Source organism: Vitis vinifera, chromosome 17 (assembly GCF_030704535.1).
Source record: "Vitis vinifera cultivar Pinot Noir 40024 chromosome 17, ASM3070453v1".
NCBI classification, from domain to species: Eukaryota; Viridiplantae; Streptophyta; class Magnoliopsida; order Vitales; family Vitaceae; genus Vitis; species Vitis vinifera.
This window is the reverse complement of record NC_081821.1, coordinates 7,594,586-7,608,890: the sequence shown is the minus strand read 5'-3', so window position 1 is coordinate 7,608,890 and position 14,305 is coordinate 7,594,586. Positions and strand designations below refer to the sequence as shown.

The 14,305-nt window shown below is 33.8% G+C and overlaps 1 protein-coding gene and 1 long non-coding RNA gene across 2 annotated transcripts; both read left to right on the top strand.

The window, feature by feature from the left end:
- The first annotated feature begins 1,458 nt into the window (after positions 1–1,458).
- LOC100852764 (protein IMPAIRED IN BABA-INDUCED STERILITY 1) lies at positions 1,459–8,975 on the top strand. Its single transcript, XM_010665038.3, has 9 exons — positions 1,459–2,284; positions 3,345–3,629; positions 3,940–4,257; positions 5,622–5,849; positions 6,204–6,301; positions 7,035–7,116; positions 7,256–7,786; positions 8,163–8,295; positions 8,509–8,975. The coding sequence occupies exons 1-9, from the start codon at positions 1,919–1,921 to the stop codon at positions 8,526–8,528; spliced, it is 2,061 nt and encodes a 686-aa protein (XP_010663340.1). The 5' UTR covers positions 1,459–1,918; the 3' UTR covers positions 8,529–8,975.
- Positions 8,976–11,499: 2,524 nt separating this feature from the next.
- Positions 11,500–12,506, top strand: LOC104882404 (uncharacterized). Its single transcript, XR_009464573.1, has 2 exons — positions 11,500–11,803; positions 12,116–12,506. It is a non-coding gene; the product is annotated as an uncharacterized LOC104882404 (long non-coding RNA).
- The last annotated feature ends 1,799 nt before the right edge of the window (positions 12,507–14,305 follow it).

Here is a 14,305-nt window from a genome sequence, read left to right as displayed (position 1 = left end):
TTTTAAAACAATATAAACAATTTCTTTAGTTATTTTAAAATTTAAAAATAATATGAATAAATAATTTTCTTTAGTTCATATGTGAAAATATTTGTAAAACAAATAAATATTTTATTTACTATAAATATATAAATTTTTATGGGAATGCATGTAGACCAAATTATTTTCTCAAATTTTCAAGGAAAATATGAAAAAATAAAGATAATATATATATATATATATTTTTAAAACAGTCGTAACAAAAAAATTTGTGAAAAGCAAAGTTCTAAAATCCCATACTTTTTTATACATGAGTCCCCTTAAAAATATTTGTGAAAATTACAACATAATTGTAATTTTGATAAAAAAATATTTTAAAAATAATATTAAAATTACAACACCATTCAAATATATGCGGATTGAAAATAATTGTAAAACCACAGTTACTAACTGTGGTTTTATGGGTATTTTGATAAAAAAAAATATTTTAAAAATAATATTAAAATTACAACACCATTAAAATAGATGTGGATTGAAAATAATTATAAAACCACAGTTACTAACTGTGGTTTTATGGTTATTTTGATAAAAATTATTTTAAAAATAATATTAAAATTACAACACCATTAATAAAACCACAGTTACTAACTGTGGTTTTATGGTTGTTTTGATAAAAAAAATATTTTAAAAATAATATTAAAATTATAACACCATTAAAATGGGAACGGATTAAAAATAATTGTAAAACCACAGTTAGTAACTGTGGTTTTAAGGGAAATTGTAAAATCACAGTTTGTAACTGTGGTTTTAAGGAAACTTCTTTTAAAACCGCAGTTAGTAACTGTGGTTCTAAGAGAAATTGTAAAACCACAGTTTGTAACTGTGGTTCTAAGGAAATTTTTGTAAGTTCTAAAACCACAGTCACCAACGGTGGTTCTTTACACTTAAAATCCATGTGGATGCTTACGTGGATAAAGAAGACTACTTTGACAAATATTTTCAAATGGATACTATTCTTATCATTTTTTTTTACAAATATATTATTTTGGTCTTAAACTCATACTACTGAGCAACCCATTTATTAATTCAAATTCAAATTCATTCCATATGGTTTTAATTAAATTTGTTAAGTATCAGTTGTTCTTTAAATGTGAGTAATGCAGCTTCGTTATTAATGTTACACATATGAGAAGATGGGTAATAAAGTAAAAGAATTTATGAAGACATTGTACTTGTGACAATCCCATATTTAAATTATTTTTAATTTTGATGGAATTTAAAATAATTAAATTTAGTTTTATTATATATATATTTAATGAGAATTGTTTTTTAGTTGGAATTGAGGATGAGACAAAGCTTATAGAGCAAATGAAAACAAAACGTTGGGCTTGGTGTATTGGTATGGGCTTTGACAAGTGAGAACAGCAAAGCAAAGGCAGCTGAAAACAAAGACACAGAATTTAAAATCAATGACAAGAGCAAAAAAACAAAAAAGGGGAAGGAAAAAGGAAAAAAAAAAAACAAAACAAAAAAGGAGTTTACTTTTGTTTTTCATGATTTCACAAAACAAAAACACAAAAAATATTTCAAACCACAAGTTCAACTTTGCGTTGATTTCGCTCATTCCGTTTATGAGACTCCATTAAATTGCTCTATCCTCCACCTCCCGCAATTGCCGCACAACTCAACAAAGATTGAGAAGAGAGAGAAAAAGAAACCAAAGTGGAGAGACAAGGAATGTGAAAGTTCTATGTTTGGAAATCTGGTATAAAGGCTATTTTCCTGTGATCTTCGTTTTTGTTGTTCCGCGACCTCCATCGGAGCTGAGGTTGCCGAAACTCACCCAATTGACCCATTTTCCCGATCTGGGTCGATCTGGGTTTGCCCAGTTCCGGTCCATGGTTCTGGGTCGTGGCTCGTGGCTCGTGACTGTTAACTGATGGGTTGTGTGAGCTCGAAACAGGCGGTGTCGGTGACGCCTGCTTTCGATGTTTCGGTTGCGTTTAGGGACAATGCGGGTTCGGGTCGGAGCCGTGGAGGTAGGGTGGTGGCCGCGGAATTCGAGAAGAAGAAAAAGAGCGGTGGTGGTGAGTCGGGGCTGAGTGGAAGCGAGTTAGGTGAGTCAGGGAGGGTGAGTTCGAATGGGGGTGGCGACTCCTTGAGCTTCAGATTGGGGAATTTGCACAAGTATGTGGAGGGAGAGCAAGTCGCCGCCGGATGGCCGGCATGGCTCAGCGCCGTCGCCGGCGAAGCCATTCAGGGTTGGGTCCCTCTCCGAGCCGATTCTTACCAGACATTGGAGAAGGTTTGTAGTACATAAATTTTCCAACTTCCGTTTCGCACTGAATGAATTAATATAAATTCTATTAAAATTAATCATCACACCCATCTTCCACTTAAGATTTTTTTTTTCTTAATTTTTTGAGTCTAATGCAGATAATTTGATCTGAGTGTAATCAGTCCACAGATTAATTTGGTGTCTCTCTTAATTAATTTCAGCGTAATAAAACATTAGTTTCTGATAAAAATAAGTTCATGCATGAATCTTGTTTTAAGTGGTGAGTTTTAGAATTTTGTGAAGAAACTGAGTATCATGACTATAATGTGTTGTTTCTTCAATTGCCTGTTTCTTGGAGGATGTGTAAGTTCACGTGTTAGAGTTGAAAATTTCTGCATTTTGCTATCAATGCAGTCTACCAATGTGCACTGACATTTGGGAGCCTATGTCTGATGATTTCCAATTCATTACTGCCTGACAACTTTGAAGTTGCTGGGTAGTAAAGTTCCCAAGCGATTGGATTGGAGACTGGAGTTGGCCAATGTGTTGTGATGAGTCCTGGTAGCTTCCCTCTCCATGGACCAGAAATTTGAAAAAAAAAAAAAAGGGCATTTGGCAATATTTAATCCTCCATTTACAGAGTCTTTTGAATTTTCAGTAGGCAGCTGTTATTCTCCTACTTCTAAACATGTAAATGTTTTAATTTTGAGCTTCCTCTAATTTGACCACCTACTTCTGTTATAGTAGTTTTTTTTGGAGCAAATTAGGTGCTGAGTTTCTTCTTTTATTATGGATTTTTCCTTACTAATCACAAAGTTTATGGGTGGACTATTTTTCCAAAGTACTTCCTTATGAAAGGACTAAGCAGAGTCACCCGGGTGTCTCACTCCTCTATTACACATCTTGAGAACAAGTAGATTCTCCATATGCCATCATGTATTTTTTTTTTTCCTAATTTTATTTATAGTCTCTTTTTCCTGTTTTGGGTATTCATTGATAGAACATGGTTCCACTTCCATGAAATTCTAGATTCCCTACAAGATTATCTTTCTTGCAACAAGCTTATTCAATTTAACTGCTTCAACAGATCGGACAAGGTACATATAGCACTGTGTTCCGAGCTCGTGAACTAGAAACTGGGCGAGTAGTTGCTTTAAAGAAGGTGCGGTTTGACAACTTTGAGCCTGAGAGCGTTAGGTTTATGGCACGAGAAATAACGATACTCCGCAGGCTTGACCATCCAAACATTGTGAAATTGGACGGTTTGATTACTTCCCGATTATCGTGTAGCATATACCTTGTCTTCGAGTACATGGAACACGATCTTTCTGGACTCATGTCATGCCCTGACATCAAGTTCAGTGAGTCACAGGTTTGTTCTTCATGGATTAGTTCTCTAAGGGTTCTATGTGATGGTATTTGGACAATGCACTGGACAAAAAAAAAAAAGGTTTCTATTCTTATTCCATTGCATTAGACAAATGAGCCAATTATATAAACTGGAATAATTACTATAATACCAAAAAACAACAGTAACATGATTGCCCAGGCACATTTTCTTAAAGTTCATTTAAATGCATAAAAGCAAAAGAAATGATTTCAATTTCACTTGGTGTTTGATTACCCCCTGAGTTTAGCTATGTTTATTTCTATATTCAAAAGAAAATTGATTTCTTTTGTAGGTCAAGTGTTACACGAAGCAGTTGTTATCTGGGCTTGAGCACTGTCACTCTCGTGGTGTGATGCATCGGGACATTAAAGGAGCAAATCTTCTGGTTAATAATGAAGGGATTTTGAAAATTGCTGATTTTGGGTTGGCAAACTTCTGTAGCTCTGTGTACAGGCAACCTCTAACCAGTCGCGTTGTGACTTTATGGTACCGTCCTCCTGAACTTTTGCTGGGGTCAACAGATTATGGAGCATCTGTGGATCTTTGGAGTGTTGGATGTGTGTTTGCCGAACTTCTTGTTGGTAGACCCATCCTTAAAGGGAGAACTGAGGTAATTACTTAACTGAAGCACATGGTTTTCCCATAAGAATATGTTGGGTTAATTTAGCATCTCAATAATCTGAGTATTTCAATGGATGGAGACTAGGATGAGAAAATTGTAGATTTAGCAACATTGGGCTCTTTAACCAGAACTGGCTAGGTCAGATGATTAGTTCCACTGACGTATAACAATCCACAAACGGGGGAGAGATGCATATGGTGTAAACTTTAAGGAAGAATGACTTCTGATGACTAGGAGGATTGGCGGACCTTCTAGTTTCATAGGTCAATTTGGAAGTAGATTCAAAATAAAATGAAGCGGAACACACTAAATTCATGGAGTACCTATCATTTCTATGTTTTTCACATTGGGTAAAACTTCCTTGTGATATTAAACTATGTCCAACTAGCATATATGTCTAAAACCCTTATTTTACCCAAAAGAAAAAATAAAGTGTGATTTAAGTTTCTCAGACCATTTCTGAGACAAAACAACCTCAAAAACCAAATTTTTTTCACCCTTGAAGAATTATAAATTGACTTGAACAACTTAGTTTTTCAAGCGATTTTTTTTTTTTTAATGGTTGGGTATAGGAGGGAGATGAAAATCTTACTTAAGGCACATTTAAATTAGTTGTCATAGCCTAAAAATGGACAATAATCCAATGACTGGGCAGCTAGTCACAATGTGATTGTGATTGGGTAATAGTTAAGCAGTGTCCATTACCATACCTTTTATAGGGAACTTTCTTTTAAATGAAATCAACCTAGAATCTCCCCTCTCTTCACCAACCTCTTTGCCACTTGAGCCAACTGATGTGTATGGTGATTGTTATAAAAGTAAAATGGAATAAACAAATTGTATGTGTGTATACTATAAATGAGAGAGAGGGTAAATCGGTAACTCTATTTTTTTTTAAAAATCTCAGTAACTGGGGGCTATCCGTCACTTTTAAAGACCCTTTATTATGGTGTTCAATTGTATTCTCATTCAATTTATAATTTTTGCTTATTTAGCAGATATTCCTGATTATCAAAACTGGATACTTTGCATCAAATTTTTTGAAAACAAGTATAAGATTTCTGTCTTAATCTTTTACAGATCCATCTACAAAGACTGAAATCATAAATATTTGTACCTGTACCATTTCTTGTCAAAAAATTTCATGTACATACCCTGACCATGCGACGATATTATGAAATATAAAAGAACTTATCCAAGAAAGTATTATAACAATAATTTAAGTGAGGAATAGCTCTCATTTCCAAGAAAGTATTATAACAATAATTTAAGTGAGGAATAGCTCTCATTTATTTAGTTTTGATTTTTAGCCAGCTGAAGTTCTTAAAGAAATCTTATTGTTCCACCCACAGGTTGAACAATTACACAAGATTTTCAAGCTTTGTGGTTCCCCTCCAGATGAATACTGGAAAAAGTCTAAACTTCCTCATGCAACACTATTCAAACCACAGCAGCCTTATGAGAGTTGTCTTCGAGAGTCCTTTAAAGATCTCCCAACAATTTCTGTGGACCTGATAGAAACTTTGCTTTCAGTAGAACCATATAAGCGTGGGACTGCCTCCTCTGCTCTTGCATCTGAGGTATTTATACAAAACAATGTTCATATCGTTTCTTGTTTGAATTCTTGATATGCAGGTTGCACCAAATGAACTTGATTCGTTGGCATGCATAGAAGTTAACCTACCATTCAATTGCAATTCTATCCTACCATATGCTCAAGAAGTTTATTTCTATTTTGCATAGCCTATATTTCATGATTGATAAATTTAGTTATTTATTTTCCTTCTAATCAAGTGCACTAAAATTCTAGTTCTTGCACCTTGACCTTGGTACTAAACCAAATAAAGCATGCATGTGCCAATTTTATATCCATGTTGAAGGTTTCATTTACATCTCTAGAATCCCTCTAACATGAATTTATATGTCATCTTCAGTATTTCAAAACAAAGCCTTATGCATGTGACCCCTCGAGCTTGCCAAAATATTCACCTAACAAAGAGATTGATGCTAAAAATCGCGAGGAGTCAAGGAGGTGAGGTTTCTCATTTTTCTCTATCTAATGAAAGATTTTTGTTAGATAGCCTTGCTTAAACAAGTATGGTTCTTCTTTGGTTGTTGTCCATATCTAGTCTAAAATAAGCATGTGGATTTGTTCTAGATTGACTTGATTTGGGTGTTGTGAGTCCAATCTCTTAGATAGTGGTGGCAAGAAATCAAATTGAATCCATCCAATGCATTTAACGTAGAATTTGAATACATTTGCTGGTACTTAATATGATCACCATAATCACTAACATGAAAATGGAAATTTGATCACTTATATTGAAGCTCTAAGACAGCCTTGTTTCAAGGAAGTGCTAAGAAAAACAAACTCATGTTGGACTCATAGTGTATCTTATGCAGAAACTAAGGGTCGATTCAATTTCAATGGAACATCTAAAAGCTCCATTAGTATACTTACCTTAGAGACCGTGTTGTTTCAAGGCATTTTGGACTCACATTGGACTCTTATTGTATCTTATGGAAACCCTAGGGACGTATTCAATTTCCATGTGACATCTGAAAGCCCCATCATTATATTTACCTTTGAGATTGTGTTTCTTGAAGTTTAGGAAATTTCTCCATATTATTATTGCACTAACTGAAGCCAACTTGATGAAGGTTCCACATAATTGCAAGTACTTAGGAATTCATTCACTCTTTTAGCACTAATACTGTAATATGTTTTTAAAAGATTATCAAAGAATAATGCTCTGGACTTTCAGGAAAAAGGTTGGTGGAAGAGTACGTGGGTCTGAAAAACCAACAAGAAAACCAAATGGAATCAACAAACTGGTACCAGCAGAGGTCTCTCTCTCTCTCTCTCTCTCTCTCTCTCTCTCTACCTCCCTCCTCCCCCCTATACTCATCCCCACCACCTTTGTGTATTATCACTAGTTAGTAAGAACGGTAATTCTCATTGATTGTTTTGTTCCTTTCTGTGCAGAATTTTACTGCTCAAACCCAAGGTCCCCATAAACTTAATGGAAATGGCTTTCATATTTTCAAGGAAGGAGATGGCAAGTTAGGTGGAGAGCCTCCAAAGCCCTCAATTGATGTACTGACAGAGGCTTCTCACATGAAGAATGCATCTCAAGGGGACATTCCCTTTTCTGGCCCTTTGCAAGTTTCAACATCAAGTGGCTTTGCATGGGCAAAAAGGCGGAAAGATGATGCGTCCACAAGATCACACAGTAGGTCCAGTTCAAGAGGTCTTGGTTGTAATGCATTGGAACCTAACGCTGCATTGCATGCAAGGAATAATTCAAATAGGCTGGAAAATTCTGATGTTTCAAATGGTGGCCGCACTGATTCTAGAGGCTATGATTCATCTGAAATTGCCAAGCGTGTGATGCTAAAACAATGGGGCCAGTTTGAGCGTCCGGATTCATTTGATGCTTCTGATATGTACCACTCACAGGAACTATCACTGCCAATGTATCGAAGAGAGGAAATGGCAGCTAAGAGAAATCATTTGGTAAGTTTGGTGTTTTTAGCACTAATCACAATTTTAAATCTTGGTTTCCTTGGAAATTGAATATGGATAATGATTATTGTGCTTGTTTGTAGAAAGAAGCCCAAAACTTGTCAAAATTTTGAAGTGGCTTAAAGTCCAAAGAAATTTGCAAATTTTCCATTTCTGTCCAAATTTATAACATTTGGAACCACTAACCAAAATGGAGATGCCTATTTGGGCTCCAACTAGTTCAATTAAATCCTTTGATTTTTTTAACCTGCAAATTCAAACCCTAATTTTACCAATGAACATACTTGTGAACCCATGTGTATCAATTCTATTTTTCATCCTTTTTCTGATTCAATTCTTCGACTATCTCAATTTTGGACTGCTGCAGAGTTATCAGGATCAAGGGGAAAAGGTTGAATTTTCAGGACCCTTGTTATCTCAATCACATAGAGTTGATGAACTCTTAGAGAGACATGAACGCCATATCCGCCAAGCAGTCAGAAGATCATGGTTCCAAAGAGGTACAGGTTTATTTTTGGAAGTACAGTTCCAGCTTAGGCTTTTGTAGTCTAGTTTCTTATTCGTTTGTCTTCCTTTCCATCCTTAGATCAACCATCACAATTTTTTGCCTCTTTGCCCTTTATTGTCCAGGATTTGGTTAGTGGATATGCTCTAAATCAGATAATTACTTGAGGGACAAGTATAAGATAACAATAATAATATTTGTATTACAGGCAAGAAAAATGGGAAGTAGTCTTCAGATATGCTCAGATTGAGGATGTAGGAACGAGAAGCCTCGGATGAGGGACCAGATGATCAGGATGTACTCAAGAAAGACATCCAACCAGGCTGCCAAACGCGACAGTCATGCCAATGATTCAACAACCAAACAGCATCTTTATCTTGAGGCTTGTGACCAACAAAAGCTGAGAAAATGCAATCCGATGCAACTGCTAGTTGAGCCCACAGAGCTTTTAAAAGTCTGGGGAGAGCAAATGAAGGTCTGGGATTATGATTCGTTCTCATCTTTTAAACAAAATTAGTTTTTTTTTTTCAAATTTTGTCTTTTTGTTCAAAATTTTTTTGTCTTCAAGCTATATGGAATCATCCCAGCAATGTATAGTTAGGACCTGAGAATAGTCTTGTACATGTTCAATGGTTCATAAGGCTTGTGATATCAGGCTTCCTCTTCTCACCATCACATCCGGTTTCCTTGGATACTTTTCTGATTGTTTGAAGTTTTTTTGATCCATCTGAACATGTCGGATGTATATATATGCCTCCTTAGTATACTGGAATGACCTTTTTCTTATAATCCTCCCCCAATCTTCAACCGGATTACCCTTCTCCAAGGTTTGTGCACCCGTGCATGGCCCATTATTAGGTAAACCACATCTGTTAAGTGAAAAGCTTGGCCCGAGCCTACCCGCCTGGCCCACCTTATTAGCTATTTCACCAGCCGCCAGGCTTGGTAATTATTCATGGACCATTATTGGGCCTGATCCTGATCATTCACGTATTCCCAATGAGAATTTAGAAATTTTTTTACCAATGTTCAGCCTCAAAACTAAATGAGAATGACCCAAATCTTCATTATCCTCGACACTTAAAAAAAAAAAAAGAAAGAAAGAAAAGAAAAGAGAGAGCAGGTGAGAAGGAAGGCGCATGTACGAATGTGAATTCGAAATCAATCAACATCGGGTGGTTGCATGCAATGCCGACACATGCACAAAACTACAAAATCATACGACAAATCCAATGGAGCCATTTATGGACTAAGGAGATAATGGCGAATTAAAGGAGGGGTGTGTTTGCAATGGAGCATTTGGAAGAGCGGGCTCCTCCATGGTTACAATGACAGGACTTAGGGATGGATGAGGGAGCATTGGGCCTATGTGTCACCACCACCATTTTTTTTAAATATGGCGGTTGGATAATTGCTTTCACTAAATCTTCAACCCTTCTGTTGAAGAAGCAAGAGGTCTAATGCCTAATGGTGACTTGGTGAGATTGAATACCACAAGTGACAACACCCATGAGAGGCCAAATGATGACAGTGTGAGTCTGAGGACTTTATTATTAAATTTTATTGACAGTTTTCAGCTTTATTGTTTTAACAGTGCTGCTCTGCTTCGAAAATTGGAAAGGGCGGAGAGAGGAGAGAGGAGAGAGGAGCTTCCATTTGGAATTTTGGAAGTGGTCCCTGACTCCCTGTATCCCACCTCCCTCCCTTACACCCATCATGACTCTAACAAACACATTATCATTTCCTCAACACTCCAAACAATTTAAGTTTTGATATCCCCAACATCTTCATCTCTCTGCCCCAAATCATTTTATCCACTACAAATTTCTTCGCTATACTCATAGCAGGGACTATCTCTTCATTCCACCATTCTTTCTATTCCATCCTCTATTCCTCTTCAATTCAGTGTTACCTTTAATACCAGGAAAAAAAAAATGAAAAAAAATAATAATAATAATTTATTATTTTTAAATCTATTTTTTATTCTTATTTTTCTTGTATTTATTTTCTTTCCGTTATATTTTCTTGAGCATCAACTTTTTCAATTGCTGCAAAATAAAAAGATTTTTATTGGAAATATAATAAAAGCGATTTTGCATGTAATCACTATTATTAAAAATAATTATTATTATATTAAATGAAGTATGAATTGGATCACCGACCGTTGGATTTAATTTGGGTGTTATAATCAATATGGTCACACGTGCGATTCATGTGATGTTTACTTTATTATAATTTTTAATAATAAAAAAATAAGGTTGATTAATAAATAATTGAAAGGTGACAGAAAAGCACTAAGTCCAGGAAGGTCCGTTTCTGAGGTTTCAGCAACGTGGGCTGCCTTGAGTAATGGAGTCAAATCGTTGACTTCAAGTAACCACGTGTCGTAATACTATTGGGAAATGCAGGGGCAATCACGTCTTTTCAACAACAAATTTTATTTTAGAGGGAGATTACGAAAAATGTTCGTATTTCTCGGCTAAGTAAGAGGAGGTTGGAATTACAAAATAAGTTTGAATTACTTGGGTTGCAAGACATCAGAAATAAAACTTAAATTATTTTTATATATTATAACATTATTTTTTTTCAGTAATTTCTTTAATAAGAATTTTTAATTTAAATAAATATTATCTCATTCCAAGCGTGACAAGGTAAGATTGAGAAAATTCCATGCTCCCATTAAGAATTTTAATTAAATTAAAATAAATATAAATTAATTCATTTTTAATGAAATCTAATATTTTATTTATTTTTATGCAAAGTAAATTTTTTTTTGTATATTTTTTTGTTTTAAAAATATAAGTAATATATTTCATCTGTTTATATAAAATCATAGTTACGAAATAAAATACCTACAAAATCGATTGAAAGACCAATCATAATAATATTTAAAATCAAACTTTATACTATATTTGAAAATTTTTTATCATCAAATAATTGACTCTATATTAAAAATTAGTCCAAAATTTTAAGTTTAAAAATAAAGTCTAAGCATAAACAATATATTTTCATACACTTATATATATAAAAAAACCATAAAATAGAAACTCGGGTTTATAAAATATAAATTTCAACCAACTATCTAAGATAATTAGTATTGCATTCACTTTTTGGTCAAATGTATTACTGTAGACCCCCTCAACTGGGGGCAGGTTTTTTTTTTTTTTTTTGCATTTTTTGCATTGATTTTCTTTTTTTTTTTCTCCTTTTTTGCTGCTTTCTTTATCCACCCGAGGACGGCTGGAAGCGAAAACGGGGGGAGAAGGCAGAGCTTTTGGGCTGGCAGATGGGACGGGGATACGGCTGGCTTGCTAAGGAAGACACGAGAGAAAAGAAGAAGGAGAGAAAGGAAGGGAATCCGGAGGGGGAGAGAGGAGGAGCTCGAAGGGAAAAACAGAGGAAGCTGAGGGATTTTAGAGGTTGCAAGAAGGAAGATATCCGGGAGGAAAACGAGAAAGGAAAAGGATCTGAGGATCCACTCACCCTGACTTCTCTGGGTTCAGGTATGATTCTAATTTATTTTGCTTCTCCCCTGTTTTGAACTGTTTTCCTCTGTTTTTTTTTTTTTTAGTCACTTGCGGATCCCTTTGATATCTGGAGACCACTTGTGCATTTTTGCTTCTTGTTTTGGGATATCCCGAGTGTAGACTCGTCATTGCATTTGATTTTTGAAACCCCTCCCGGCAGCATCTGTGGAATGAGGCAAGACCCAACAGTTTTCTTTTACATATATATATATGCATGCTCTGCCTTCTTCTCCACTTTCTTGCCTCAATGGTGGATATGAGCAGAAGCTTTAGCTTTTGATTTTTCAGAGTTTCCAGGCTTCAAAAGTAATTTTGCTCGAAACCCGGCCTTCCACTGCAAAAAAAAATGATTCTATATGCCTTGGTTGTCTTTGAATTTCCCCCGGTTTTCGACGCTGCGGGGGCCGCGAAGTGTGGGCATCTGTGGGTGATTCTATCATTTTCAGCTCGTCTCTTGCCTTGATAGTTAATATAATTTTTGCGTTTGACGTTGAATGTTGTGTGTGCATCTTTGGGTGATTTTGTCATGTTCAGTTCAGATGTCGTTTTCATAGTTGATATTTTCAGTTTTGATGTTGAAGATTGGTGATATATAGTGTATCTCTGTAGAAATAAATACTGTGGAATTCTGTAATAATTCTTGTGGAAGAAGGAGAGTGTGAGGGAAAAGATTATTTAATTGGTTGCAAAAAGTTAATGGCCACGTGCAAGCCAAAGGAATGTTCTTGGGGTAACAATAAAAAAACCCCAAGCCTCTTTATGGTCCAGGTGTTAGCATATAAGACATGAGTTTTATCCTTTTACTTATTTATTATTATGTATGTTTCTAGTTTATTGTGTACCCATTTAAATAATTCCTCCAAGTTCCGGATTCCAAATTCTAATCTCCAATTCCCACAATTCCAATTTTTCACACTCGTTTATTTAGTTATTATTATTATTATTATTATTATTATTATTATTATTATTATTATTCAATATTTATTTAATTATTTCATTTAAAAATTCAAATCATTCAAGTTTAGTTATTCGAAAATTTGACTTCCTAATTTAATATTCAATCTCAAAAATTCCATCATTCACTTTCATCCGTTTAAATATTATTTATTATCGTTATTATTATTATCCCATATTTATTTAATTATTTCATTTAAAAATTCAAATTATTCAAGTTCAGTTATTAAAAAAATCTGATGTCCTAATTTAACTTTTAATCCCAAAAATTTCACTATTTATTTTTACTCGTTTAAATATTATTTTCATTAATTAGTATTATTACTCCATATTTATTTATTATTTTTGATCATTAAAATCCAATTCTTCAAAAATCTAGCGTCCTAATTTAACTTTTAATCCCAAAATTCCACTATTCATTTTTACTCGTTTAAATACTGTTCTCGTTAATTAGTATTATTACCCCATATTTATTTATTATTTTGATCATTAAAATCCAATTCTTCAAAAATCCAGTGTCCTAATTTAATTTTCAATCCCAAAAATTTCACTATTCATTTTGTTCGTTTAAATATTATTTCCGTTAATTAGCATTATTATTCCATTAATTTATTTTACAAATTCCAATAATTAAAGTTCAATTTTTCAAAATTCCCTTTTTCGAATTTAATTTTCAATCTAAAAAATTCCACTATTCACGTTCATTCGTTTAAACATTATTTTTGTTATTATTATTATCATTCCATATTTATTTACTTATTGCTTTTAAAAATTCAAATCATTAAGGTTTAATTATTCAAAAATCTTACTTCCGAATTTAATTTTCAATCTAAAAAAATTCCACTATTCACGTTCATTCGCTTAACCATTATTTTTGTTATTATTATTATTATTATTCCATATTTATTTATTTATTTCTTTTTAAAATTCAAATCATTAAAATTCAATTCTTGAAAAATCTGATTTCCGAATTTAATTTTCAATCTCAAAAATTCCACTATTCACATTCAACTGTTTAATGATTATTTTCGTTATTATTATTATCCCGTTCATTTATTTATTCACTTATTCATACATTTAAAATCTCATCTCCAAATAATTTCCCAAAATTTCATCATTATTATTATTCCATTCATTTATTTATCCACTTATTTATTTATTAAAATTTCGTCTTTAAATAATTCTTCAAAATTCCGATTCCCAAACTTAGTTCTCTGAAATTCCAATTCCTTTCAAATTTAATTTCTAAAATTCTCATTTTTATATTTAATTTCTAAAAACCCAATTTTCAAATAATCTCTAAGACTCCGATTTTCAAAATGAATTTCAAAAAGCTAGTTTTTCCTGCGAACAATTTTAATTTATGTTTGGTAATGCATGTGATATATTTCGTGCTCTATATTGTGCACTGACTTTGCTTTTATGATAGCGCATCGCTCGTTCGTGGCTCAGGTATGCATCCGTTCCTATTCTAGTCATTCTCTATGCATGTTTTGATTCCTATATGTACATAATCGACTCTAG

Excerpts from the sequence above, each read along its gene's own strand:
- LOC100852764 (XM_010665038.3), top strand. The coding sequence starts at position 1,919 with ATGGGTTGTGTGAGCTCGAAACAGGCGGTGTCGGTGACGCCTGCTTTC. Across the intron at positions 7,787-8,162 it reads CAGCTAAGAGAAATCATTTG|AGTTATCAGGATCAAGGGGA; the intron begins GTAAGTTTGGTG and ends GGACTGCTGCAG. Across the intron at positions 8,296-8,508 it reads AAGATCATGGTTCCAAAGAG|GCAAGAAAAATGGGAAGTAG; the intron begins GTACAGGTTTAT and ends TTTGTATTACAG.